General features: G+C 54.6%; 2 protein-coding genes across 3 annotated transcripts in view; both read right to left on the reverse strand.

The window, feature by feature from the left end:
- Positions 1-3,045, reverse strand: part of TCEA3 (transcription elongation factor A3) — a 37,535-nt gene extending 34,490 nt beyond the window's left edge. For both annotated transcript variants that reach the window (XM_043574081.1, XM_043574079.1), the window contains exon 1: positions 2,861-3,045. In XM_043574081.1, the coding sequence (XP_043430016.1) occupies positions 2,861-2,929 (69 nt within the window). In that variant the 5' untranslated portion in view covers positions 2,930-3,045. The remainder of the gene's footprint in view (positions 1-2,860) is intronic.
- Positions 3,046-6,388: 3,343 nt separating this feature from the next.
- The window catches only part of ASAP3 (ArfGAP with SH3 domain, ankyrin repeat and PH domain 3), a 49,862-nt gene continuing 28,704 nt past the window's right edge, over positions 6,389-27,546 (reverse strand). The window contains 24 exon segments of the mRNA XM_043574082.1: positions 6,389-7,737; positions 7,740-7,767; positions 8,960-9,019; positions 9,021-9,051; positions 9,577-9,805; positions 10,912-11,107; positions 11,243-11,350; positions 11,445-11,512; positions 12,120-12,235; positions 12,391-12,476; positions 13,421-13,598; positions 13,832-13,926; positions 14,158-14,291; positions 14,394-14,584; positions 14,711-14,759; positions 15,919-16,006; positions 16,321-16,390; positions 17,309-17,418; positions 17,595-17,681; positions 17,863-17,938; positions 18,413-18,498; positions 18,700-18,811; positions 25,535-25,584; positions 26,978-27,052. Coding sequence (XP_043430017.1) covers positions 7,694-7,737; positions 7,740-7,767; positions 8,960-9,019; positions 9,021-9,051; positions 9,577-9,805; positions 10,912-11,107; positions 11,243-11,350; positions 11,445-11,512; positions 12,120-12,235; positions 12,391-12,476; positions 13,421-13,598; positions 13,832-13,926; positions 14,158-14,291; positions 14,394-14,584; positions 14,711-14,759; positions 15,919-16,006; positions 16,321-16,390; positions 17,309-17,418; positions 17,595-17,681; positions 17,863-17,938; positions 18,413-18,498; positions 18,700-18,811; positions 25,535-25,584; positions 26,978-27,052 — 2,367 coding nt within the window. The 3' untranslated portion in view covers positions 6,389-7,693.

A 27,546-nucleotide genomic window follows, 5' to 3' on the forward strand; every position in this document is an offset into this window, starting at 1 on the left:
TGACGCCGAAGCCACCAGGTGCCCCTAGTCAATGGTATTTTAACGGCATTTGTATGGTGACAGATGGTAGGTAGCCACACCCATGGTAAGCACAGCATAGCATATAGAGTTGATGAATCACTATGTTGTACACCTGAAACCAAAGTGGCAATGCGCGTCAACGCTAGTCAACTAAGAAAAATCAAATAAAATAATGGCCGTATTTAACAACCAGCTTGCAAAATTCCTGAAAAAATCAACACTGGACATTAAGCGGATTCTAGCTCACCACGGGGTGTGCATCTCTGAATGTCACGCTGCACAACTGGGTCATGTTGGAGAACAGCCAGGAGCCTCAGTGCAGCCGGGCTTGCGAAGCCGTGTGCAAGAGCTGACTTGGGTGTCTGTCTGTGTACAGGGATGGGACGTGCAGCCAGCAGTATCTTTAGTCCGTGTGTGGAGCTGTGTAAATGCGGCTCGAAGCACCGTGTGTCTGTTTGTCTCTGTGGGAGATGCCTGTGATGTGAAACTGTGGCTGTTTGCTAAGTCCGTAACTTTGCAAGTACGGGGGTAGCTGTGCTGTGCACGCGTGCGTGTCTTTCTGTAAACATACGGGTCCGTGTATCTATCATGTCAGTACCAGTGCCGCGACTCACATGCAGTTATGTGTATAGATGCTTGTCTAGCTATTGCTGTGTGTGGCTGTGCGCGTGTGGCTATGTTTGTTGCGTGTAATTATGTGTATGCGTAGCTGTGACGGTTTGGTGTATGTCTGAAGCTGCTCCAGTTGGTGCACACGCACAGCGTCTGACAAAAGCCCTCAGAAAGTTGCTGGGACTTCAGTAATTGGCAGTGAACCCCAGGCCTGAGCTGCAACGTGGAGGATCCGTCTTCTTACAGGAAGTGTGTCCTCCTCTCCCTAACCACTGCTGGGCGGGCCCACTTTTGCTCCCAGAGCAGTCTCCACCTCCGTCGGCCACAGGCCCAGAGCTCTGTGCCCACCCAGATGCTGCCAAGAGCCCAGGCGCAGACGTGGCTGCAGACGAGCTCTGTGCTACAGAGACCCTGTGGCCAGGCTTGCCTCTTTCCGGGAGACAGCTCTGGGTACTTCCTCAGGAATCCATCCCCCAGGGACACAGTTTCCGCTTCCCATTTCACAGAAGAGGGAATCGAGGCCCAGAGAGGGAAGCAGAGTGGTGAGCATAGGGCCATAAAAGGAGCGAGAGGGAACCCAAGGCAGGTGGCTTCCTCCTCAGCCAGAGCTCTACTCCCCAAAACTGCCTTTCCTCAGGTGTCCCGGCCTCCCCCACCCCGCCCCGGAGCCCAGAATCTCATGGCTCAAGTCTGGAGTCAGCAAGGGACGGGACTGTGATGTGGAATTGAGCTCAGAAGACCCGGGCTGAGCTCCGTCACCCCCAGTTGGGAAAGTGCCCTCTGACTTGAGGCTCAGTTGCACTGGTTTTGGAGGATCCCGGCATGGGGGGGGGGTGGAGGCTGGGAATGTGTGGGTGAGGGGGTTCCCAGCACTCGGCAGGTTTCTGTGTCCGTCCTGGCTGTGCAAAAGCAGGCGTCATTCTCTAACTCTTACCCAGCACTAGTTCAAGTCCTCCAGAACGTTTTACATCTCTCCACCCTCACCACTGCCAGCAGAGGCACTCCTGCCCAGGAGACAGATAATCTCGTATCTTTCTTACAGATGAGGAAACTGGTAACTCTGGCCTTTGTATGGACACCAACTCATTGTCTACACCAGGGTAGCTTGACACTCCATGGGACTCTTCCATCTTCCCTGCTCTAAAACTTCTCTTAGGTCCATCCCTTCCCCCAAGCTCACATCTAGAATGGGCTGGAAAGGCAGGTCCTGTTCCAGCACCTAGCTATGGAAGATGGGACTGGGAGGGCCCTGGTACAGGGTGAGGTGGGGGGACAGTCCCATGGGCTACCCTCTCCTCTCTTCCCTCTCTGGGTGTGCCCAGACCCTCGCAGACCCAAGGCCAAGTTTGCTCTGGCCAGGCAACCCGGTGGCCTCCAGCTTGAGGCAAAGATCAGGGAGAGGATCAAACATTAACTTCAAGTCGGCCTGAGAGTCCAGGTGCCCGCAGGTAGGGCCCTCAGTCCTGATTCCCCTCTGGGTCCGGCTCCCCCTCCCCCGGCCCCGACAGCCCAGGCCTCCAGCCCGTCCCCTCTTCCCCCCCTTCCCCCCCTAGGACGCAGCGGCTGCCCAGCACCTGTTCGGCCCCCGCCTGCCCGGGGCCCCACCCTGCGGCCAAGTTAAGGGAAAGTTGCAAATAGAACCGCTCCTGGCGCCCCAAGCTGTGAGGTTGTGGGATCGGAGGTCCCTTGCTGCTCTCCTCCAGATCCGCTACCGGGGTGAGGGATAGAGGCGGCTCAGCACCCCACATCAGCTCAAGTTTCTTTGGACCTTCTCGGGCCATCCAGGATTTTGTAAACCATCCCCCCTCCCCCGTTCCCCTTTCTCCCCCGCCCCGCTGTCGCCGCCTCTCCCCTGGCTTTGCACACGCCGCCGCCGTGAGTCCCCGGACTCTGAAAGTCCTTTTCCAGGTCCTGGTCTCTTCGCTCGCTTTCCCGGGCCCTGCAGAAGCTACCCAGCGCCCCCGAACCCCACTTGTCCAGAGGGGCATGCACAAGCCTCGTCTTTGCGGTCCCGCAAGATCCTGCCCAGCGCCCTGGGCCGTGCACACACCCACCCTGGGGTCCCCAGCAGTCCCCAAGGGGCGCTGAGCCCTGCGTCAGCCGCGCCTCCCTCGAGTCCCGCACGCGCCTCCCGGGCGCGCCGCCAACACGCGCCCCCGGGACACCAGGCTCGCACGCGCCGCGCCTCCTGGGGGCGGGGGCTGTGGCCCAAACTCTGCAGCCTCACCGTGTTCTTCCTGGCCACCATCTTCTCCAGCTTTCTGGCGATCCTCAGCAGCTCCTCTTCCTGGCCCATGCTGGCGCACGACGCCCGGCGGGGCGAGGGGCGCCGGGGCTGCGGGAGGCGCAAAGGCCGAGGGCGCGCGCAACCGCGCGGGGCCCCAAACCCACACGACACACACGCCTGCGGGGGCGGGGCTCTCCCCCCACACCCCTCTCGGCCCGCCTGCCTCTCGACCGCAGGGGGAGGGGTGACGTGCACTAAATATAGACTTCAAGGACTCGCCCGGGCAAAGTTTGCCCGCGCCGCCGGGCCTGGCCTGCGGAGAGGGACGAGGCTTCGAGAGAGCGCCCGCCACCTGGGCCCTTCTGCCGAAGGGAGATTTGGGAAGGAGTGCTCTCTGGCAAGTGGGGAGGCCGTGGTCCCCGGACCCAGGAGGCAGTCGCGGCGCGGGGGGCGCCTGAGGGTTCCCCGGGCGCTCTAGGAGGAGTCCTGGCTCCCGCGTCGGTGCACGATCGCAGCTCAAAGCGGGACCTAGCTCCGCGCCTATGCCCAGGTGCAGGCATCTTGGTGCCCTCGGATTATATTTCGTGCACGATCGTTAAATCCATCTCTGCTGTACCCCCTGCTCACTCATTCGTGCACATGGCCTGGGGACACGCGTGTATCCAGGCCCTCTGTTTCTATTTTGTTTGTTGCAGTGAGGTTTTTGCATTTCTAACAAGCTCTCCGGAGCGCAACGGGCGGAGCGGCCTCCAGGACTGCTCTCTGAGTAGCGAGGGTTTGGGAGATACTTAGGTGCACCCGGCTTTGAGAAATCCTGACCCAGGTGCGTGGGTGCCCTTTATTCAGGGTCAGGCCACTGCCTCCCTACTGGGATTGGGTCTGGAAGGGCCATCTCGGGTGAAGGGAAGGAAGCAGAATTGTGCCCCCACAGCTGTGCACACATCTGGATTCCAGTGGAAGGACCTTCCAAGTGTCCCCAGCAGACCCAGGAAAAGTCCTAAACTAGTGATCCTTGTGCGGGAGAGAGGCTTTAAGGGACCTGAGAGGGAAGCATGAAAAGTGGTTCATAGTGTGTACAGAGTAGGGCACTGTGGCATGGGGTGTTCAGTGACATCTCCAGACTTTCTTGAGAAAACTCTAGAGAACCCTGAGCCAGCCTCGGTCACAACTCATGGGCTTCTGACTGCTGCTGTGTGGCCTGGGACTTCGGTAGGAACGGGCAGGTTTTTCTTTCATTCAACAAATGCTTTTTGAGTGTCCAAGCAACAAACAAGACAGGCTAGTCCCAGCAAGTCTGAGATTGAGTCTATGGGCAAGAGAAAGCCTAAGCACATTTGGACACAATCAATTCCATATGATCACAACTGGGGCGAGGGTCAGGAAGAAGGGGAGGATACTTGAAGAACACATTTGAGGGGACCTGCACCAGTTGAGGTGTCATCTGCTCTGAAGCAGTGAAGTTTAAACTTTGGGCAGAAGTGCAGGGTGGGAGTTGAGGGGAGGAGGAAGGGAGTGTTTGTGTAAGAGATGGAGAGACATTCATTCATTCAACGTGTATTTATTGAGCACCTGCTATGTGCCAGGCAGTTCTAGCCCTGAGCATCCAGAGAGGAACAAAACAGTCCTCCTGGAGTTCTGAATGTGCAAAGCTTAGCGATGGGGGTGTGCTTGGCATGTCAGGGTTGGAGGAACTGAAAAATTGCTGGGGCTGTAGCACAGAGGTAGGTTGGGGGCAAACGGGGCAGGAAGCCACAGGTGGGTGGGGTCTGACTACATTAGCAATGTGGACCACTTAGAGGTTAGACTTTTATCAGTTTGGTATGTGGGACAGTCTCTTGGCCAATTCCCAACCAACCTCTGGGTTGAAGGGACAGCCATCTGGTTATTTAGGATTATCCCCCCCCCCTTTTTTTTAAAGTTTATTTATTTATCGAGAGAGAGAACAAGCAGGAGAAGGGCAGAAAGAGAGGGGGACAGAAGATCGGAAGCGGGTTCCATGACGACAGCAGAGAGCCAGCACAGAGCCCTATGCAGGGCTTGAACTCATGAACTGTGAGGTCATGACCTGAGCCCAAGTCTGACGCTTAACGGACTGAGCCACCCAGGCGCCCCAGGATTGCCTTTTTAAAAACAACATTTGATTTTCCTCAAACTTCCACACAGTTCCCACCCTGAGTTGTAGGACATCAAAAGAAGCCAAGATTCCTACATCATCGGGACTCAAAGGACCCTAAGAAAACATCCAGTGCAACCTTTTCATTGTATGGGTGGGAAGCCTGAGGCTTAGAGGAGCCCAGGGTTGCACTGCTCAGCCATATTAGACACTGTCGGTACCCACCATATTCCCTGTCTACCTATCCTCACTTGGAGGTCGCAGCAGGCAATTCCTGGACGCACATCCAACACCTTCCCACGTGTCCTGAATGAGGGTTCAGAGCAGGCTTGGGAATGGACACCCCCCAGGAAGGACCCCGCAACCAGTGGGAGACCAGACTTGATGGTAAACACACCAATGTTTTCACTTTCAGTGGGACAACTTGAAGACATGTTCTTATATATTTATTTACTTTGTAAGTAATCTCCATGCCCAACACGGGCCTCGAACTCTCGGCCCTGAGATCAAGAGTGGCACACTCCACTGATCGAGCCAGCCAGGAGCCTGAAGATATGTTCTAATCAACACAGTCCCCAAGATAAGTCCTAGTTGTTCCCGGTGGTAGCCCCTCATTAATACAACTTCTACTGCGTTTGACCTACGGTTCCACTCCCTACTTCCTTATTATGTTTCCTGGGGTCACGTCACAATAAACTATTGGTCCCCAAAGCTTTGTCTCAGGGAAAGTCAAACTGAGACAAGGGCTGTGGCAGACCTCAACTACGGGTCTCCTGACTCCCCGTCCAACAGGCTTTCTCTGCACCAGTGTTTCTTTTTTTTTATTTATTTTTATTTATTTTTATTTATTTTTATTTTTTTTATTAAAAAAATTTTTTTTTCAACGTTTATTTATTTTTGGGACAGAGAGAGACAGAGCATGAACGGGGGAGGGGCAGAGAGAGAGGGAGACACAGAATCGGAAACAGGCTCCAGGCTCTGAGCCATCAGCCCAGAGCCCGACGCGGGGCTCGAACTCATGGACCGCGAGATCGTGACCTGGCTGAAGTCGGACGCTTAACCGACTGCGCCACCCAGGCGCCCCTGCACCAGTGTTTCTTAACCTGGGCACCACTAGCATTCTGGATGGGATAATACATTGTTGTGGGGCTGACCTGTGTATTGCAGGATGGTGACCAGTATCTCTGACCTCTAGCCACTAGATGCCAGCAGCGCCTTCCAGTTGGGAATAGTCAAAAAAAAAAAAAAAAAAAAAAAAAAAGTCTCTGCATTGCCAAACGTCCCTTGGGGCAAAATCATCCCTGTTCTACACCAGGCCCAGCTCCCTTAGCGGGTCCAGAGAAAGAGTTCCAGGTCCTAGTATTCCCACCCCCTTCCCTAATGCTCTTCAGATCACATAAATGAAACCACTGGAATTTAATAAAACAAAAATCTTTTATTAGAGATGAGTGAAATAACAAGTCTGAGATGAACAAAACCAGACACTGGAGGCTCAGAAGACAACCCTGTTCCTGTGGGATCCCAGACCAGTCAGGTCTCCATCCAGGGTAAACAGTTCAGCCTCCTGGGCCAGACTGCTTCGTTGGCCATTGGCACCCTCCAGCCTCTTCTGTTTGGCCTGGCCCATCCTTGCCAGGGCCGCATGCCCAGTGCCCATAAAGCTGTTAGAGATTGATGATGGCTTAAGTGTACCTGTTTTCTAACATGGGGCTGAAAGTCATGGTGGAATTTCTGGCAAGGGGAAGGAGAAACTTTATTTCCTGCCTCCCTTCCTATTATTTTCCTTCCTCCTTTCTTAGCTCTTTCCTCCCCCAAGACTGGAAGGCTCCTGAGTTGACCGAAGAAAAAGGAGAGAAGTGAAGATCGATCATCTCCGACCATTCCTTTTCTTCCTGCTAAATCAAGGAGAGTAGGCAAATGGGGGTTACTCCTAGTCTACCTCCCGGCTGGGGTATATAACAGAGGTGCCCGGGAAGGCTGCGCTGTCCCTCGAAAGGAGTACTCTTCAGATTATTTACTTAACAGCCAGTTCAGCATGAGCACTGGCCAAGCAGAAGGCACCCAAGCTACAGACAACTGCAGGGTCTCATCGGTGTAAGCCAGCCGACTGTCTGCCCCTGGGCCGAGGACCATCCCCTGGGATCTAGCCCTGCCCATTCCCAAGCCCAGCCTTGGGGACCAGCTTCCTAGCAAGGGACCACATCTGCAAGACCCTTGTCTTACTTGTGTGACATCTGGACATAGAGAGAAACTCAGGAAAGGAGTCCTAGACTAATGAATGTCCAAGAAGGCAGCCCTTTGTCTGGTAGAATCCCTGGTCTGGACATGAAGCATGAGGGTAGGCCAGTCTTAATCTTACGGAGCCCCCAGACTGATAGAAGAAGCAGAGTTCTGGTCTGATGAGAGACTGAGAATTCTCAAGATGGAGAGTAGCTCAAGAATCTCAGACCCAGCCCTCTGGCTCCCTGGCCTCTGGGCAGTGATGGCATAGAGGGGAAGGAGCCACCATTAGCCCTAACATGGAAGGGCCCAGTGTCCTGGGCAAGGGGTATGGGTCCACGGCAGGGAGGAAGGCCAGCCACGGAGGCACAAGGGACAGAGACAGCAAGACCCAAGGGAACGGACGCCTCAGTTCCCCAGTCTTGCGGGTTCAAGTCCTAGCTCTGAACATTGGGGCCCAAACATGGGGGTAGTTCAGGCATGCAAAGGCCAGCAAGGAGCTAGTCTTGCAAAAGCTGCGCAGAGTTTCCAGGAGAACCCCCCTTCTTGAGCCCTCTCCTTCAGTGAAGCCAACCTGGGGGTAGAAGAATGAAAATTGATAGTTTCTAAGTACCTATATTATATATTTTAAAAAAATTTTTTAATGTTTATTTATTTTTGAGAGACAGAGAGCGAGAGAGCATGCAAGTGGGGCAGCGGCAGGGGCAGAGGGAGACACAGAATCCTAGGCAGGCTCTGGGCTCTGAGTATCAGCACAGAGCCTGCCGCAGGGCTCGAACTCATGAACCGCAAGATCATGACCTTTGCTGAAGTCGGACACTTAACCAACTGAGTCGCCCAGGCGCCCCGTCTAAGTACTTTTATTATACACCAGCTGTTTATCTCACTCAGTTTCACCACCGTCCTGTCATGGATAGATGAAATTATCCCCATTTAACAGACAACGAAACTGAGGCTTAAGGAAGTGAAGCCACTTTTCCCAGGCCTCCACACTCTGAAGCCCGGCCTCTTCTTAGCATGCACGTCTCAACAAGTATCGGCTAAATGCTGGGTGACAGATACCTGGTTGTGGACACAGATTTGTGTCTGGTGCCTGACTTTGATACAGTGAGGGTGGCAATTCCTCAGAGAGACCCGGATCCTGCCCCTGCTGCCTCCCGCTCCCAGCACTGACACCCGCGACCACCCCTGAGGAATCCCCGGGGGAACAAGGAGCGAGCAGTTTTATTCTCAGCCCAACTGGCTCTGTCCTGTGCCCACTCCCAGTTCCTCAACTAACTATGGGTAGCTGTGAGAGGCTTCGTGATCCAGCAGAGAGAAGTCGGATTAAGGATGAGAGCCCTTGCCTGGTCCCTTTCACATGCCTCTGTGCCTGGGAGTTGGCAGTCTCAGCAGATTCCTACAAGGGGACAGTCGGGCACACTAAAGACTGGTACACAGCCACCCTAATCCTGCCTCATCTGCAGGGAGGTGAGACCTTCTCTGAGCCTCCAGCCTGGTTGACAGGGGTTCGCTCAGCCTCCCCGGAGAGAAACCAGGGCTTGGGCATCACCACCTCTGCCATCCCTCAAGGCCTGGGCTCTCCCCAGCTGCATGTGTCCTGGGCTGTGGTGGGAAGGGCAGGCACTGACCAAACTGCGGCCACCTGCTCTCATATGTACCCCAGTCATGGGGAGAGGTCCCCCACCCCAACCGCCTCCCGTTGACCCCCTCTGCCTCCCACGTGTCCTGCCACCGCCCCTCAAACATGGTCCCAGAGCTCATACCAGCGTGTTCCTTCTGCACAGAGGCTGTCTGGCTGAGGGACAGTCTTCCAGGCTCCGGCCCACCCCGCCGGTAGGAGCGGGTGCTCTCGGAGCTGGAAGGCAGGGAAAGGCCAATGTGACCTCACACTGAGAGCCCCTTAGTGTGGGGGAAAAGAGCTCAGGTATAGGCTGGGGCCTAAGCAGGTGGGTAGAGAACCCCTCGAGGCCCCCAGGCTTAGAACTGACTCCCGAGGGCTCTGGAGATTTCCCCATATCTACCCCCCAAACTGCAAACTGAAAGGGCTTGTTTCCAGGGAAGGGAGGACTGGATCCTGCGCTGGAGGTGGGAACACAGCAGAGATCCCACTGAGAGCCTTTAGACTCCCGCCTCTAGACAGGAGGGACTAAGCCTTCACTTGGCCTCCAGCAGTCTGGGTCTCAGGCTCCTTCCCAGACTCAGGATCAGATGTGTGAGGGGCAGGGGGCCCACTCACCCTCCACTCAAGGGCTAGCATTCCGTGTTAGTCATGGGCCTCAGAGCAGGGAGGTATCCCAGGCCTTAGGTAGGCACCACTGACAGGTGGGGAAATACATGATGTGCAGAGGGATGGGGGAGACTTGCCCAGCTGGGCCCTCACCTGAACTTGACCGGGGGATACATCTCCGTGGGGGTGGTTCCAGATGTCAGGCTGGGGCGGGAGGGGCCCGGGGGCTCCCAGAGGCCCTCCTCAGAGCTCGGTGGGGGGGTTTGGCTGGGACCTCCAGCTTCCCCAGGGCTTGTGAGGCTGGAAGGGGTGGAGGCTGGACTGCCCAGGCTCTCAGGGGCCCCAGAAGGCTCTAAGCTCAGGCTGGGGACTTCGGAACGATCTAGAATCAGAAATGATAAAGCCTGTCTTTATCACTTTGTTCTCAATTCAAAGCAGTCCTTGGCCTCAAGGATCTATGGCTGTCCCCACTCCCGGATGCCACCCACCTCCCCGGTGGTCCCCTTCAGCTCCTCCCCTCCATGCCCAGTCTCATTTGCTATGATGGCCAGGCCACACTGATGCAGTTTTGGCTTCTACCCCTCCTGCCCCTCAGTCTCAGTCTGGACTCTCCTGCTCATTCCCCAGGCTCAACGCAGATGCTACCCAGACAGGATGCCTTCCTCAACCACTCCCCAGTCCCAACAGCACACGCTCCCTCCCTCCCCTGAGCTCCCAGAACAAGGCTGTTCGTTCTTTCAACAAACAGTTCTTGAGAAGAGCCAGGTGCTGTGCTAGGCGCAGGAGAAATACTAGTCAACGGAACACTCCTGTCCTCTTGAGATTTACATTCTTTGGGGGGGGGGGGGGGCGGGGATTTACATTCTATACCATTGTGTCTATTATTTTTTTTTTTAATTTTTTTTCAACGTTTTTTATTTATTTTGGGACAGAGAGAGACAGAGCACGAACAGGGGAGGGGCAGAGAGAGAGGGAGACACAGAATCGGAAACAGGCTCCAGGCTCCGAGCCATCAGCCCAGAGCCCGACGCGGGGCTCGAACTCACGGACCGCGAGATCGTGACCTGGCTGAAGTCAGACGCTCAACCGACTGCGCCACCCAGGCGCCCCTCGTTGTGTCTATTATTGTAATGAACTGCATTCCAGCTTCTATCTCCCCCACTAGACTGCGTCTCAGTGTAGCTCCCCAAATACTGGAGACACAGTGGATGGTCAATAAATGCTTCTCTCTCTTTTTATTTAAGGAAAGCATTGAAGAATTTGGAATAAGACAGACCTGGGTTTGAATCCCACATCGGGGACGTATTAGCTGTGGGGTTTGGGGGATGTTCCTCCACATCTCTGCCCCTTTACCTGTAAGGGGGACGTGATGACCTCTGCCTGACAAGAGACTGTGAGGGTGACATGAGCTCACACACGCACCCTTGACTCAATGCGCTGGTGACAGTGAATGGTATGATGAGCATTTTCCTGGGCAGCCAGTCATACCTCCACTGGTATGTCCCACACGCCCTTGGACCATGGTCCGAGAAGGGTTTTTGACCGGCAAGGGCGGGGGGCAGGCCTCACTCTCGCTCTGAGGGGCAGCTGGTCCCAGGGTGGCGATGGCCTCGTACGTCTTGTTGCTGAGGTCGACCCTCCCACTGGCCCAGCGGGTCTGGGCTGGGGGCTTCAGAGGGCAGCGCTGCAGGGGCAAAGGTATGGGAGAAAGGATGGTGTGGTTCCTCCAGTTCAGCCCTGCCCCTCCCCACAGCAGGTCCGATCTGGCTCTTTCCATCTGCTCTCTCACGAAGGCCCGAGAGATGGGGTGAGGACCCACCTTCTCTTCTTCCTCCTCGTCACTGTCGGAGCCAGGCTCTGTGGAGAGTCCCCAGGAGTAGTCCACGTGCAGAGGGAAGGCGAGAGTCCCCGCCTGGGCCTTCTCCAGCTGCCAAAAACAAAGCCTTGGCAGTTCAGAGGGTCAGGGGCTCAGCAGAGAAAGAGGAAGGGTCAGGGGCTTCCCCTCCTTTCCTAGACCTCACCAGCTCCTCACACTCCTTGTGCTGCTTCTTCCTGGCTATGTCCAGAGCTGTCTCTCCTGCCTCGTTCACTGTGAGGGGTAAAGTTAGGGGTCAGGGTCAAAAGACATTATAGATCAGAGGTTAAGATGGGCCTCTGGAATCAGACTGCGCTTGAATCTCGGCTCTGCTACTTCCTGGCTGTGTGATCTTGGGCAAGTCACTTAGCCTCTCTGGGCCTTCATTTGCTCATCTACAAAATGAGTATAATACTCATACCTTTCTGATGAGGTTGTTGTGAGGCTCTTGTGCCAAGAGCACTTGGCACCTTACCAGGCACATGTTAAACAGTAAATAAATAGTGGCTACTATAATCACTATTATTTGAACTCAGCTAATAGTCATTTGCTTAAATACTTTCAGACACATTCTCTTTTTTTTTTTTTTATCTTCTCAGCAGTTCTACTTGGTCTGTGGTATTATACCCATTTTGCACATGAGGAAGCTGAGGTTCAACAGATGAATGGACAGATCCCAAGGTCACAGAGGTGGTCAGAGGCAAGCTGGGATTAGGACCCAAGTCTGTCTGCAAAGCCCATGCTTGTTACCAGTGCTCTCCATCTGGGAAGAAGGCAGGAAGTGCCACACGAGGGGTAGTAAGGAACCGGAAGTCTGGTAGAGGAGGCGTCGGGGCCCCACCTGTGCCAACCGAAGCTCTCCCTTTCAGCAGCAGCTTGAGGCAGTCGGGCTGATTGTAGAGAGCAGCGCAGTGCACGGGACTGTTCCCGTCAGCAGCCTTGGTGTCCAGGTGACCTCTGGGGGTGGGGGGCCGGGGAGGAAGGAAGGGGAACAGACAGGCAAAGGGGTCAAAGTCAGGGGGGAAAAAGAGGGAAGGGGGAAGGGGAACGGAGAAGAGAAAGGAACAAGGGGGAGTATGAGGAGGTGGGCAGATGGGCAGGGAGGTTCTCACCCATTTTGGATGATGAAATCCACCAGGGGCAGGGAGGCCTGGGTGGCGACTCTGATAGCCAAGTGCAGGGCAAGCTCTCCAGGTGCCTGGGTACACAGCCACACCTCTGAGTTTCCCCCAGTTCACCTGCCCCCAATCCAGTATCACCCTCCTGAACTCTCGCTGCCCTGGACACCTCCCGACATAAAGCTGCCAGGACCCTGAGAGAGGAGACCACAGGGATGGAACGTGCTTGGGAGGGAGGTGAGAGACCATTCGTTCACTGCTTCCTTCATTGGCTCTGCCTCCTCTTACCCCCCATAACAGGTGCCTCCCAGCCTTGGTTCTTAGCCCTGGGCTCTCTCTGCTCCTTTCTCTCACTGGCCCCTTGAGACCTCAGCTAACCTCATACTTTCAGCTGTATCACTCATGTGTAGGCTGTTCCAAATTCTTACCTCACCTCAGTGCTGCACCCTCGCTGCCCACTGGGAAGCCCCACCCACAGAGACATGACATTCGATTTTTTTCATGTACAGTCAGCAACTCCTGTCAATGTATCCATTCACATGTCTCTGATACCCTTCCCCTCTGACTCACCCCCTCCCGGCTCACTAGAGTCGCCAATGCAATAGCCTTCCCTGATCTACTCGGACGCACCCTTACCCATTTCCAAGGCTAGTCGAGGAAACAGAAAGATACTAATATTCACTGCACACATACTATATGCCTGGCCCTTTATATACACATAACTTAATTCTCACTTCTACCCTGTGGGTGCTATCATCAACGCATTTTACAAATGAGAAAACGAGACTCAGAGAAGTTAAGTAACCTGCTCTAGATCACACAGCTTGGAAAAGCCAGAGAGCCAGGAGTCTGGCCCAGGTCTGCTCGACTGAAGTGCTCCGTCCCATTTACCCCTCTGCCGGGTGGGATTTGAGCAGATGTCAGAGGCGGGGCAGGGGGTGAGGGGAATAGCTGATCCTGGAGAAAGGCTGGGGAGTATGAGAGAGCGGGTGGGGTCTAAGTGGCCCTTGGAGGTGGCTCTCACCTGGCCGTCAGGCCCAGGCAGCAGCTGTCCAAAGTCCTGCCCGTTAGCGAAGGCCTCCAGTACTGACAGGAGGTCCCGGTTGCAAATGGCCGTCCGCAGTCTCTGAGGCTCGGGTGCGGACCGGCGGGCAAACCTGTGTTCCACGTACTTGGCCACAATATAGTCCCTGCGCGAGCTCCTGCCGAAGTCAACCACAATCTCAGAGCAAGGGCCGTTTCCACCCAGCTGACCCCTGGAACCCTCCCACAGGAGATACGGATCTCCTGTTCCCCAGAACCACGTCCTAGACCTTCCAGATCTGAGGCTCCCTTCTCCCCAGACTTCTGGTCCAAGACCCTCCTGAGACCACGGGAGCTGGAAAAGCAGAATCCCCAGCCAGGACGCCCCCCCTCCACCGGATAATCCCCTTACATGTCACTCTCAGCGGAGGGCTTAGGGCCTCCATGTGAGGGCAGCTGGGCCTCCATAACCTCATTGAAGCGAGTGTTTCCGATGTTCAAGGCCAGCTGGGGTCGCAGGAAAGTGGTGGGGGTAAGACCGGTGGTTAGGACAGCGCCCCCTGGAGGACTGAGCCTCCGGAAGCCCCCCTCCCCGCCCCACATCACTCCCTTCCCAGCGCGTCAGGATCCTGCCCCACCTATCCAGGGCCCGCAATCGCAGGTTGAGCCAGTGGACCCAGTCCAGCCTCCGACCAGGCCCCGCCCCCAATGTCACCGCTGGCCCCGCCCCACCCTCACCAGCAGCTCGGAGGGGCCCAGCAGGTCCAAGGTGAGGGACTGCATGCGGGAGAAGCGCACACCCAGCTCGCGGTGGACGCCGGAGCACTGGATGCAGGTGAGCACGCCCAGGTTGGTGCTGAGCCACGTGGGGTCTGCAAGGTGGAGAAGCTTGAGCCTGGGGGTGGGGGGTGGGGGGTGGGGGACCCTTCCCCCCTCCCCCCCTCCCCCCCTCCCCTCCACGTCCACTGGCTGACCTGCAGCTCCACAGTCGCAGCACTGGCCATTTCCGGGCCTGCTCTTCACCTCCGCGATGAGCAGCTTCGTGAGGTCCTGGGGCTCCCCATCCAGCCCAGCGCCCCCCCAGGGCCCCGGGCCGCCGCTGGGCTCCCCGAGGAAGGCACTGCTCAAGGCCTCGTCCTTGCTGTTCTGTAGCACTGACACCCACCTGCGGAGAGCATGCCGGGGGCGGGGGCCCGGGAGTGACACCCGCGGGGGTGGGGTCCCCAGAGGCTGGGAGGTAGCTAGGGCTCCCCGGACCCCACCCCCAGGCTGGCCGTGGGGAGTCACTCACGCCTCACACTCATGTTCATCCTCTGCCTGGAAGTGGTATGTCCTGTTGTCTGTGGGGAGACCGACGTGTGTCTGGTCCACAGAAATCCTATGGACCTTCCCTGGGCCCAGGGAGTCCTCAACCAAACAGCTGGGCCCGGGGGGGGGGGGGGGGGGACGGGGGGGGGTGCTTTTGTCCCTGAGGAGCCAGGCTCTGCAGAGCTGGGGTGGGGAGGGTAATGACAGTGGCCAGTAGCACAGGCAGTTTCTCAGAAGTCACAACAAGAAGGCTCTGTGTGAAACCCCAGTTACAGGGTCCAGGGAACAAGACCCCACCCAGCTCAGAGGCAGAGTATCCTCCGAACCTACTGCCATCACCCCACTTGGGCCCTCAGCCTCCTCCTGTCTGGTCTCCTTGCTCCCCAACTCCCCCTTCCCCCAACCTGTACCGGCTGCCAGATTGTTGTGCCCAAGGTTCCAATCTAATCATGACACCCCCTGCTCCAGGACACCCCGTGGCTCCCTATTACCAGGAAATCAGGCCGAAACCTCTAAGAGGCATTTCCCGGGTCTCATCTCCCATCGCTCTCCTCTGTGAACCCTACACTCTGGCCAGACTGGTCAGACCCATTGTCCTGCCCCCATGTCTTTCATCATGCCAATCCCGTCCCCTGAAATGTCTGCCCCCAAACTCTGTGTTGTGTGTTCTTCAAGGCTGCACTCAAATGCTCTCTGGCCCAAACAGCCTTTCCTGATTCCTCACAGCAGGGCAGGGCTTCCGCTCCCTAATCTTTGACAGTGCTGTATCTGCACCTCTCTTCTGGATACATCCCTGCCAGAGAGAGCTCCCTAGGATGAGATCTGGGTCTTTCTCAGCCTGCACTGGTCCCCATGTAAAGCCTGGCATCAAAGCCTCCAAAGGATGGAGACTGAAACTTCTAAAGAAATGATAATTTTGAAAGCCCAATTACCCCAATCCATTCAAATATACTTTACAGAAATAATCGTATTTAATGTGGGATGTGGGTACATTTTAATGTTTAATGGGATGTGGGGTGTACCCTCTAAAAAGAGCATCCAGGGCCTAAGGAGTCTGATGGCCGCAGCAGCAGCTATTTGATAAACACACGTGGGATTGGACAGAGACCCCTAACTGAAGCCTCCTGGGAGCTGACAGGTCTCTTCGAGAAGCCCTAGGCAGTTGTTGGAGAGGAGACAGGGACTACTCACGGGTCACCAGGTCAAAGCACTTTTTCTCCTCAGCATTTGGCCTCACTTGGCACGTCAGCAGGGTCAGCTTCACGGGGGGCCTGTTTATCTGTGGGAATTGGGGGACAGAGGATTTACATGTTACCCTCTGCGCCTCCCAAATCCTTAGGCCTCTATTTCCCAATCTGCTAAATGGCTATAATAGTCCTGTTCCAGTTCACATCTCCTCTCTCCCAGCACCTCATGGATTGTGGAGTGTGGGCCAAGACTACGTTGGGAGCTTTCAATCCCATCCTTCCTCCCACAGGGGGTCTCCAGCCACCTGGATCCAGGTTTGGGGGCCAGTGCTAGAGGGAGGGCTTGTTCTGACCAGTGAAGAGAGGACCTATTGAGCCCTGAGACCCCCTCTCCTCCAGGCCTCACCGTGCTGTGTGAGATGGTCAGGCAGCCGTACTTGACTCCACACTTCCTTTTCTGCCAGACTCTTCGAATTCTAGAGCCCAGAGGGACAGAGAGACACTGACCCAAGGCTCACGCCCAACTCCCCCGTATCAGAAAACGCAGCCCTGGACCAGGTCTCCAGCCCCACCTGTATGACCCCAGCCACACCTCTTCACCTCTTCCATCCCCTGACTCCTACACCCCTCACTTTCTGGGGCTCCCTTCTGATGGAGGAGACCTAGTCCTGCCCTGAGGAAGCTCCCAGTCTGATGGGGGAAACACAGCCCCCACTCTCTGGGAATCCTTATTCTAAAGGGGAACATGTGACCCTGGCCCTCTGAGAGCTTCTAGTCTGATGAAGGAGACACTGCTCCCAACCCTTATCAGGCCCTTGACCACACCGATGCATTATGATTAAGGATAAAGCAAGATAGATATTGAGACCCCCAAAACAGAAATTAGCAAACCCACAATCCAAAGCTACTTAGTACTTCTTTAAGAGGTGAATATTAATTGGTATAACAAAGCTATTCTTCTCTGATAAAAGCTGATTAGTAAACAGAAACATGACCACATCCCCCGGAGCCTTTGCATTTCACAGACTGATTTTTTTTTCTTTTTTTTTTTTACACCAGGGAGCAAGGCACAGTCAACGCTTTCATTTCCAGGCATATTCCGTATATTAGAGCGGTTAAGGGTGAAGGCACGGGGACAGCGTAGGGCATAATAAGTGTTCAGTAAGGGCTAGCTGCTACTATTATTCTTTTTCAAGTTAAGAACAACCAGTAAGTTCCAGCAGGAGTTCATGTGCCTAGGATTCTGAAGATATTGCACTGCTAGAACGGAGGGTGCCGGAAGCCTCAGAGTCTATGCAAATGATGAGAACAGTCCCCCGGGGGCGGCTCTCCCAACCATTGTTTACTGGCCGTGTGGCTTTGGGCAAGTTACTTGAGCTCTCTGAGTGACTTACCCGTCACTTTTCTTGTACAGAAAGCCCACCTTCTCCGTCCCAAACTGCTTGTTGCCTTGGTGCTGATGGATGCTGTAGCCACCTCCTGAGTTCTTCCGGCTCAGATTCTCCTGTTCCTCGGACACGCAAAGGACACCTTAGGGCGTCTGGGAAGAGCCTCGCTGCGCAGGGGTCTCACTCAGGGAGACTTCTCAAGGGCCCCTTGAAGCGGGGTCTTCCTTCTCTCCCTCCCTCCACGGCCGGCCTTGGGAGAAGGCATTCATGTGGGCATGACTGAGGGGCTGACCTCTCTGCTCTCAAGCTGCAGTGTCCCTCGGAGGGAGTCCCGGAGCTGGGTCAGCTTCTGTAGCTCCTCCTCCTGGGCTTGACGCAGCTATGGGACAGAAGGCAGGACCCCGCTGTCAGCCCACAGATGTGCCGGGTGCACAGCCCGGACCAAGACTTGCAGGGCAGCAGCCTTGCTCTCTGGGCAGGGGCCAGCTCTTCCACACCCCCAGATTCTCCCGGGAAGACAGAGGACTTGACCGTGTGCCCAAGGGTGAGGCCCGACTTACTGCATGTACAGAGGCTGCCAGCTTCTCGATGAAGGGGGACAGGCTCTGAGCGGCCTTCCAGCCATCTTGGAAAAAGCTAAGAGGCGTGAGGCCAAACGGGGCACAAGAAAGAGGAGAATGAGGGAGGCAGGAAGGGTGAGAGAAGGTGCTCCAAGGATCACAGGGCCCCTGGGGGCAGTACAGCCTGCCTGTCACGAGCAAGCTCTCTGGAGTCAAAGTTGTCTGGGTCCAGATCCCGCGTCCCAGCTGCGTGATGTTAGTAAATCTGAGCTGCAGTTTTCTGAGGACGAATGGGGGTTTCTCCAGGCTCGCGGGGCTGTTGGGGGACTGAGTGAGCGCAAACGTGTAAAGGTACCTAGTGCCTGATACATGGGGGGCCCCCAGTAAAGAGGAGCCCTAGAAAGCATTCCCTAGAAAGGCACAGGCGGAGTCCTGGAGGGCGTGCCAGATCCTGGGGATGGGCCTTGTTTTGTGTTGTCTGAAGGGTTAATGGTGAGGGCCACGGGGTGGGGGTGGGGGTGGGGGTGGGGACAAGGGAGAAGAAACCTACTTGTGCTGGGCGTGGAAGAACTTGATGAGGCTCTGCAGGAAATCAGGACCCTGCTTCATCTGGCTCTCCCCGGCTCTCAGCAGATACTGGGGAAAGAGCAGGGCTAAGTGTGCAGCGTGTGCAGAAGCTGAATCCTGGGGGCAAGGGGCTGCTGTCCCCACCCCGGGCTAACCTTGGCCATGACTGAACCTCGGTGATAACTCAAGTGCCATCTGGATAGGACCCCGGGGGTTCAGGAGGCGAAGAGGCACATCCCAACCTCCCCTCACCCCTGCAGCGCCCCTTACCTCACACATGTGCAGCTGGAAGACGCGCCGTTCTCTCTGTGTGTCCTGGGCCACCTCCCCAGGGCTCCCTCCTGTCACTCTGGCCCGGTCCCTTTCCTTCTCCAGCCTGGCCCTAGGCCCCAAGGAAAGAGAGGCCCGAACAACTCTTGGGCCTTTCACGACCCACCACCTCCACATGCCGCTCTCTGCCACGGGCACACGAGAGTGAGGGGGCCCTCCGGGGTGCCAGCTGTGTGGTAGGGCTGGGGTACAATGGTGAACAAGGAGGACCCAGGTGGGGGAGCAAGACGTGAATCAAATCGCAGCCGCGAAGACTAAAATGGGGGATCCGACCTCGCCCGGCTGCTCAGGGAGTGCTGTTTGAGGTGAGATCTGAAAGGCTGAGAGGTTGCCTTGGAGGAAGCTAGGAGCATCAGACCACGTGGTAGCCGGAGGCAGGGGGCATCAGGGCTCAGGGACGGAGATGGAGAGGAAGGGGCTCCAGGTGAGGCACAGAGGGGCCAGATCACGCAGGGCCTAATTCAGATCATCGCTCCCAAGAGCGATGGGAAGAAGCTGAAGGCTTTTATGCAGGAAGGCGACAGGCTTAGATTAGGGCCAGGTGGGGTTTGGGGTGACCAGTCTGATTTTGCTGGAAGGATCAGTGGCTCAGAGGATCAGTAGGTACCTTCATACTTCTGAACCATGGAGCTTCCCATCTAAAGCTTAGAAAACCTTTGTCTTTTTCTTTGTGAGCAAAGACAGCTTGTAGCTAAGAGTAACCTGGGCCTTCCCCCTACAGATCTCGAGGGTTGGCTGTTTTCCCTCTTTGGGGGTGGCTGGATCTGTTTGTAAATGATTTCCTGGAAATCCCACGCCCATCAGACCACCCACTCTCAGCCGGGAGAGTGTTTCCACATCTGGGGCTGGGCACATGTAACCACAAATCCTCTGTAAAGGAGATGTCTTGCTTATCAGTTTTGCTTCCAAGTAGGTACCAGCCCTGAGCAAAGATGACAACTGTGGGATACATTACAAGTATCACTACCCCTCCCCAAGCCTCAGTCTCCTCAGCTGGGAAATGGGGATCCTTATCTGTACCCAGAGGAGACAAAGTATGCAGAAGACTTAGCACACGGACGACCCTACAGCTATTATTATCATAGGTCCCTCCAGGCCTCGGTTTTCCTGTCTGTAAACTAGGGAAGCAAAGGCCTAGGCAGAGTCCTCAGGTCCATTCTGGCCTTAAAGTTCCAGGCCCTACTGAGGTCAGTGTTTACATGCAGGATCTGTCCCTGGAGACCTGTTGGGCCATTCCTCGACCGTGGAACTACGGATGTTCTGACCAGATAATTCCTTGATATGGAGCCGTTCAGTAGATGTAGGATGTTTAGCGGCACCCCTGACCTCCACCCACTAGATGTCAGTAGCATCTCCCAGTTGTGACAGCCAGAAATGTCTACTGGGGGGAGGGGGTGCCCCTGAGTGAGCCCCACTGCTCTAGAGTGGGGGTCTGTAGGTTTAAAAAATTTTTTTCTCAGGAGTGGTTATTTTTCCTTCCCCTAAAGCTTTATGATACCCCGAGAGGGAGTCTGTGGCAGGCTGGTGGAGTTAGGGTGGGGACTGACCCTGTGAGCTGGGCCGGGGCGGCAGGGGGCGAGGGTCATGGCAGATGCTATTTCAGGGGATCAGAAGATGAGCAGCAGGGAGGGGCAATGGCTAAGGCTGTGGTGTGCCCACAGTGAGCCTGGCAGCTTGCTAAGAGGGCAGGAGACAAAGCAGGCAGAGCGGCTGGGAGTGGTGGGGGCATCTCCCATGCACACTGCTAACCTCATCTTTCACTAGTAAAAGTGAAAAATAAGCTAGATGGCTATCAGTGGGAAATAGATACATTATGCTCTGGCCCTCTGTAGGAATACTATGCAGCCGTTAAAAAGGATAAGGAAGATCTATTCGTACTGGAAAGACGTCTGCTCAAGAGTAAATGGGCAAAAAGGAAGCACAACATGGGACAGTGGCTAGAAATGTGTGTTCTAGATTTGAATAACAGCTCTCTCACTTAACCTTTATAAATCTAAGCTTCAATGTCTCCCATTTCCAAAATGAAACAAATGCTGCCTGTTCTCAGATGGCATAATGCACGGTACAGTAGTCCCTGGCATACGGTAAGCCGTCAGGATTATGATGATGCTAATGATATTGATGACTAGTAACTACTGGTGATTCCTTTAGATAATGTTTTGTTTGTTTGTTTTTAGCATGGGGTACTTCCTTATTTATTTAATATTTTTCGTACAGGCTCTAGTGGAGATTAAAGGACAGAAGCTAGTTAGCTCAGGATAGAGACAAGCTGTAAAGTGTAAATGGCTTCACGAATTACCACAGCTCTGTCCCTGCCTCAGCTAAGGTAATCTACAGAGCCATACCCTACCAGGTCTGAGATGACCTCAGACTACTAGCTGGGGACTTGCTTTTTATTCCACCACACCCTTCCCAGAAAAGAGCAACTCCTATTCCCTCCCTGTCCTCAAAGGATCACCAATGTTGTAGCAACATTTCCCATGCTGGGAATATTTTATTTCCTTTGAATGGAGTTGCAGCAGAAGGAGTGAAATGAATATTGAGTGAAAAGCAGTGAAATGCTAGTTACTGAGAAGACCAAGGGAACTGGAGAAAGGGACTTCGGGGAGCAGTGTAGCATTCAGACGGGGAGCAGGCACTCCCGGTGGAGTGAGGGGGTCAGTGAGGAGGATGGAGGAGAGGAAAGGAATCAAAATGAACCATGCACCCGCTGACCTGATGCCTTGGAATCGCCTCTCCTGTGATGCCTCCCCCTACCACCCTTCCCTCCACCCGATCGAAACCACCTGTCTTGTCTGCCGCCTCAATGCCAACACTATTCTTACGGCACCGTCGCTTTGTATCTTCATTATTTATCCACCCACCTCTCTTCTTGCTTACAAACCAGTGGGATCCACTAGGGCAGGGATTGGGGTGGCACTCTCTTCCTTATTTCTCACCTATAAATTGGGGATAATAACAGCCCCTTTCCCTGCCAAGGGGAATAAATACATCAGATAACAGATGTAAAGAGCTTATCATGGTACCTAAGGTAAAAGAAGCTTATAAGTAAGTATAAGTACCAGCTGCTATTATTACTAATTATTATTTTTAAGCACTGATATTGTGTTGGGCACTCTGCTAGACTCTTCACATGCTAAAGTGATAACCCCAGGAGGCAGGAATCATCACCCCATTTTATAGGTGAGGAGCCTGAGGTCGAGACAAGTCACATGTCCAAATCTCTCAGCTCGTCACTGCCGCAGCTAGGATTTGAATCCAGCATCTGGATTCAAGCCACCATCCAGTCTGTCGGATGCTCGAGGCTTGGGGACGGCACTGGTAACCAACGCTGTGTCCCAGATTTGCCCCATCCCTCCTTCCCTGTCTGGTTCCCTCTGCTGGTGACAGGCACAGTGTCTCTGTTTTTTTTTTTTTTTTCTTCTTTAAAAAAATTGTATTTATTTTATTAACTTTAAAATTTTAATTCCAGTATGGTTAACGCATGGTGTTCTATTAGTTTCAGGTGTGTAATACAGTGTTCGACAGTTCTAGACATTACTCTCTGCTCATCACGGTAAGTGCACTCATTAAGCCCCATCACCTAGTTCACCCACGCCCACGCTGTCTTTTCTGATAGGCCACAGTCAGAGACTGTTTCACAGAAGATGAAGCTGAGACCCAGAGGAGGGAAGGGACTATCCAGGAGCCCAAGCTGGCCAGGGGAAATGCTAGGAGCAGAGGCCTGGGATCCTGCCTGTCAGCCCCTTGCTGTGTTACTCTGATCGCAGTTCTGGCTCAGAAAGATTTATCTGGCTCAGATAAATACTTGTGGAGCCACAGCACCAGGTGCTTCATATGCACTGTGTTTATTTCATCTCCACACCAACCCTGCAAGGGTATCACTGGCCCCATTTCTCAGATGAGGAAAGAGACTTGCACGGGGAACACCCTAGAAAAACTAGGTCCCTGCCCAAGGGATGCCTTTCTTCGCCGCTCCAGGTGGACAGGGGAGCCCTCCTCCTATATGAACAACCAGGAAGTGAGGCTCCTGGTGGTATCCAACAGACGCCATTCTGGGCCCTTCCAGCTGCTGCCCAGACTGGTTTGGTAAGCATGAGGTGGAAATTACAGTAACTCACAGCGCACCAATATCTAGCTATACCTGAAGCCCTCATAAAAAGGAGCGTAACAGACGCCTGTGCCAGGACAGGTAGCTCAGCCTATGTAACGTGCCTGGCAGGAGCCAGGAGACCGCGGAGCAGGGCAGAAAGAGCACTGAGTTCTAGTCCAGGCCCTGTTGATTACTCACTGAACAACCCTCACCAAGCCCCTCTCCCTATCAATTACACAGTCTTTTCTTTAAACGAAACCTTGCAGGCAAGATCGATACGTAAATCTGGTACGGGGCGCCTGAGTGTGGCTCAGTCAGTGGAGCATGCGACTCTTGATCTCAGGGTTGTGAGTTTGAGCCCCATGTGAGGTGTAGAGATTACTTACAAACAAAATCATATACAAAAACATATGTATATGTATGTATATGTAAATCTGGTAAAAGCAGAGCTGGTTGGAGATGGTCAGCAGGGTGGGGCTTATTCCTTCCACTTGGTAGGTGATGCCCTGCAAGGCTGAGGGCTTAGTCAAGGGAACTCAGGAAGACGCAGACCATGTGGTGGCCCCACATCAAATTGCTAGGAAGACTGCCTGCGTGGCCACGCCCCTCTCTGGGCCTCTAAAGAGAGCAGATGGCCACGCCCACCACAGCTCCCACACTCCCCCGAGGCGGAAGGTGGGGGGGGGGGAGGGTCTACTGGCACAACAGCAGTAGAGACCTGAGCGCTGCTGGAGCGGGGAGTCCTGGCCTTCCTTCAGCCTCCCTGGGGCTGGAGGAACAATAAAGCTCCAGGATCTCCTTCTTAGAATTGAACCTACAGAAGTAATGATTCTGGGAGAGAGCAAACATTTAGTTCCAAGGATGCTTCCCCAAAGACTGGGGCGGAAGAAATACATTACGGATCATGCGTATGTTGAAACACAGTGTGCCCATTTAAGTGACGATGTATATGAATATGCAATGAGGTGGAAAGACGGTCATGATGTATTTTAAGTTTTATTTTTATTCTCTTATTTATTTTGAGAGAGACAGAGAGAGAGAGAAAGCATGCGTAGGGGTGGGGCAAAGAGAGAGGAAGCGAGAGAGAATCCCAAGCAGGCTCCGCACCGTCGGTGCAGACAGAGCCTGATGCGGGACGGAACTCATAGGCCGTGAGATCATGACCTGAGCGGAAGTCAGAGGCTTAATGACTGAGCTACCCAGGCGCCCGGGTCACAATGTATTTTTAAGTAAAGAAAACTCAATATGATTATTATGTTCTCAGTCTTGTAAAAAATATTTCTTTATATATAGGAAAATGACTAGAAAGTTGTTAATACTTTGGTCTTGGAAATTAAGCTTTTCCGGGGCTCTTAGTGGCTCAGTCCGTTAAGCATCCAACTCCTGATCTCCATCAGGTCATGATCTCATGGTTTGTGAGTCTGACCCCCTTGTCTGGCTCTGTGCTGACAGCACAGAACCTGCTTGGGATTCTCTCTCCCTCTCAAAATAAATAAGCTTTTTTTTTTTTTTTTTTAAAGAATTTTCCTCTTGGTCTTTGGTAGCTTCCCCTCCTCCCACTTTTTTAAGGGACAAAACCAGAGCATCCGCCCATACTGTGTAAAAACACTCAAATAACAGAAGTACTAGCTGTTCCCCACAGGGCCCTCATCCTCTCCTAAGGATAATTAAAGTTTTTTCTTCTTTCCTCCTCATTTCCTGAGTTATTCACAATGGACGCATACTGCTTTTGCAAAATGCAAGAGAAGACAACAGTTTACAAATAGTAAACAGAGCTCTGAGGTACGGCGGGCCTGGCTGGGCCCTGGCAGAGTCCTATAGACAGGGCCCGAGGAGTCTCTGCTCTGGGGGGATTGGCTCCCTTTGTCCCCATGATGGGCCAGTAGCCAGTGAGAGGTCTGGAGCATCGTGAGGCGCGCACAAGAAGCGTGGGTCTGACACTGACTCCCTTTCCTCCTCTATGTCCGACTAAACGCTTACAAATAACCACCTGGTGTTGCAGGAAGAGGATGAAGGGGCGGGAACCCCAGCTCTGCCTCCGCCTCACCGTGTGGCCTTAGGCAGGCGACTTAACCTGTCTGAGCCTCCCATTCCTCCTGACGCTTGGGATGCTAACACACCCCGCACAGGCTGGGTGGTTGTGGAGACTTACTGGCATGCAGCCTTTCCCTCTCTCTGCCCACTTCTAGCACCCTGAGCAGATGGGTCTCTGAGAGCAGGATCTCGAGGACCCTTCACCACTGCCCCCCTTTGGTGGTCCTGCAGTCCAGCCCCCAGACTCCTGTCAGGTCGGGGCATAGATCACCTTCTGTAAATGCCTCCAGAGAGTGAGATGGCGGGTGCCTGGGTGGCTCAGTCAGTTAAGCTGAACCAACTTCGGTTCAGGTCACGATCTCACAGTTCGTGAGTTCGAACCCCGCGTCGGGCCTCGTGTGTCCAGGCTCAGAGCCTGGGGCCTGCTGCAGATTCTGTGTCTCCCTCTCTCTCTGACCCTCCCTGGCTCACACTCTCTCTATCTCAAAAATAAATAGACATTAAAAAAAAAAAAATGTTAGAGAGTGAGAGGCCATGCGCTTTTGGGTGACATGTCCTGGCAGCACTGAGGTTCTCCCCCTGTCCAGCCTCCTTCTGCAACACAAGATTCGCTCCCCTGGGCAAACCACCCTGACCGCAGCCACTTACATTTTGGCTTCGTAGTCCTTCCACGCCTTCTCCAGCTGCTTTTTGGAATCCTGTGGTTTAAAAAGAACAATTTGCCCAGGGGCGCCTGGGTGGCGCAGTCAGTTAAGCGACTGACTCTTCTCGATTTCAGCTCAGGTCACAATCTCACGGTTTGTGAGTTGGAGCCCCGTGTGGGGGAGCCTGCTTGGAATGCTCTCTCACTGCCCCTCCCCCACTTACACATGGGAGTGTGTGTGCGCACACACACACACTCTCTCTCTCTCTCTCTCTCTCAAAATAAAAAACAAAAAAAAACAAACAAAAAAAAAGAACAATTTGCCCAAAGGGGCACTTGGGGGCTGGAATCAACAGTACGCTTTGCTACCTTTAGGGGGACCCTGTGTTTTCATGCTCCCCTATGCTGCTCAGAGCCATACTCCAACCAACCCCTGCCCCCATAGCCCCTACTGTAAACCTCACCCCCCGAAACGAGACCCGACCAGCACCATTTCTCAGGACTGAGCCCCTTCTCCCACCTGACCTCTTCCTATAGCTGCTAAGAATCAGCTGGGTTTGGTGGGCCTTGGCCTGAGGTACGGGAAGAATTTTGAGTCCTCTTTCTCAGAAGGCAGAGATCGCCATGAGAATGAGGAAGTTGGAAGTCAGACTCCTCCCCTAACTTTATCCCACCCTTTCTTGTGCCTGGAACCAGATCATCCTCTCCACAGGAGGGGTACACGTAGAGGGACACACGCACAGAGAGGCTGAGGAGTCTACTCAGGGCCACACAGCAAGCCGGTGAGACCCGGCTGATCTCTGGCCTGGTTTGCCTGAGCCTCATCCAGCTGGAGTGCTCACACCCTCCAGAACTGTCCCCGTCAGCCAAGTGAAAAAGCTGCCTGGCTGGTTTGGGCGGTTCCCAGGCTGGTGGCCGGCCTAAGGCAAGAGGGAAGTCTCTGGAAGGAGGACAGCTTCTCCCCCGGGCCTTCTGGGGCAGACTTCTCGGGGAGATTATTCTGTCGCTTTCTTTGAGTTCTGCTCTGCCTGGAGGCTAGAGCTGCCAGGTGCAGAGAGCAGCCAACACTGGAGTCGGCAGCCCCAGATCCCACCCTGGCTCCTGGACGAGCCAGGTGACCTGTCAACAGGTTACCAAACTCCCTGGGCCTCGATCTCCTCAACTGCACAACAGGGCCGGCAGTACCCACAGAACCCACCTCGTAGGGTTGTTGTAAGAATTGCCTGACCCGTTTCCCGTAAGGGCCCCGGCAGACAACAGTTCAGCCCTCCCAGACTGACCCCAAGCCAGGTCTTCCCGCCCCTCCGAGGGTCAGCACTCCCACTGTGACAGCCTCACCTGACCTCCGGCTTCAGCCCAGCCCTGTCTGCCCTTCGGTCCCCTGCCCACCTCTTTCTTACTCCATCCCATCACCTCTGGGCACCTCCACTCCCCGAATGGAAACTCACCTGTCGCCCGTCCCTCAGTTGCCCCTTCAATAGACTGTCCAGGGGGAATGAGACAATGTTGTTCAGATTCTGAACCTGGAAAGAGCAGAGACCCCCATCCCCCATCTTGGGTGACCATCTGTCGAGCTCCAAGGGGCTACAGGGCACAAGGAAGGGTCAGAGGGCAAAGGAGGACCCTGGGGTGAGGGTGGGGGGCAGAAGGGGTGGCAGAGCCGGCCCCTGAAAGCGCTGTTTCCCCTTCTCCTGACTAACCCCGGCCTCATCGCCTCACAGCTCCAGGAATATCCACGGTCAGCCCATCTCCATTCCTCTGCCACGAGCACCCTCCCCTCGCCCCTCTGACTCTGAAGTGGCCATCTGCTGTTTGTGTCTGGCCAGCTCCTCTCCCCCTATCGTGTGGGGAACCCTTTCCCCTGTGGTCACGTGAGGTAAACACAGGAGTCAGGGCTGACCAGAGCACCCCATCCTCGGGCAATAGGGATTGGCTCAGGTGCGCAATTCGAGCTGGCCAATCAGGATCCTTCCTGGAACTTTCTGCCAGAGTCCTGGGAGAAACACTGGGTCATTCT

Source organism: Prionailurus bengalensis, chromosome C1 (assembly GCF_016509475.1).
Source record: "Prionailurus bengalensis isolate Pbe53 chromosome C1, Fcat_Pben_1.1_paternal_pri, whole genome shotgun sequence".
In the NCBI taxonomy this organism is placed as follows: Eukaryota; Metazoa; Chordata; class Mammalia; order Carnivora; family Felidae; genus Prionailurus; species Prionailurus bengalensis.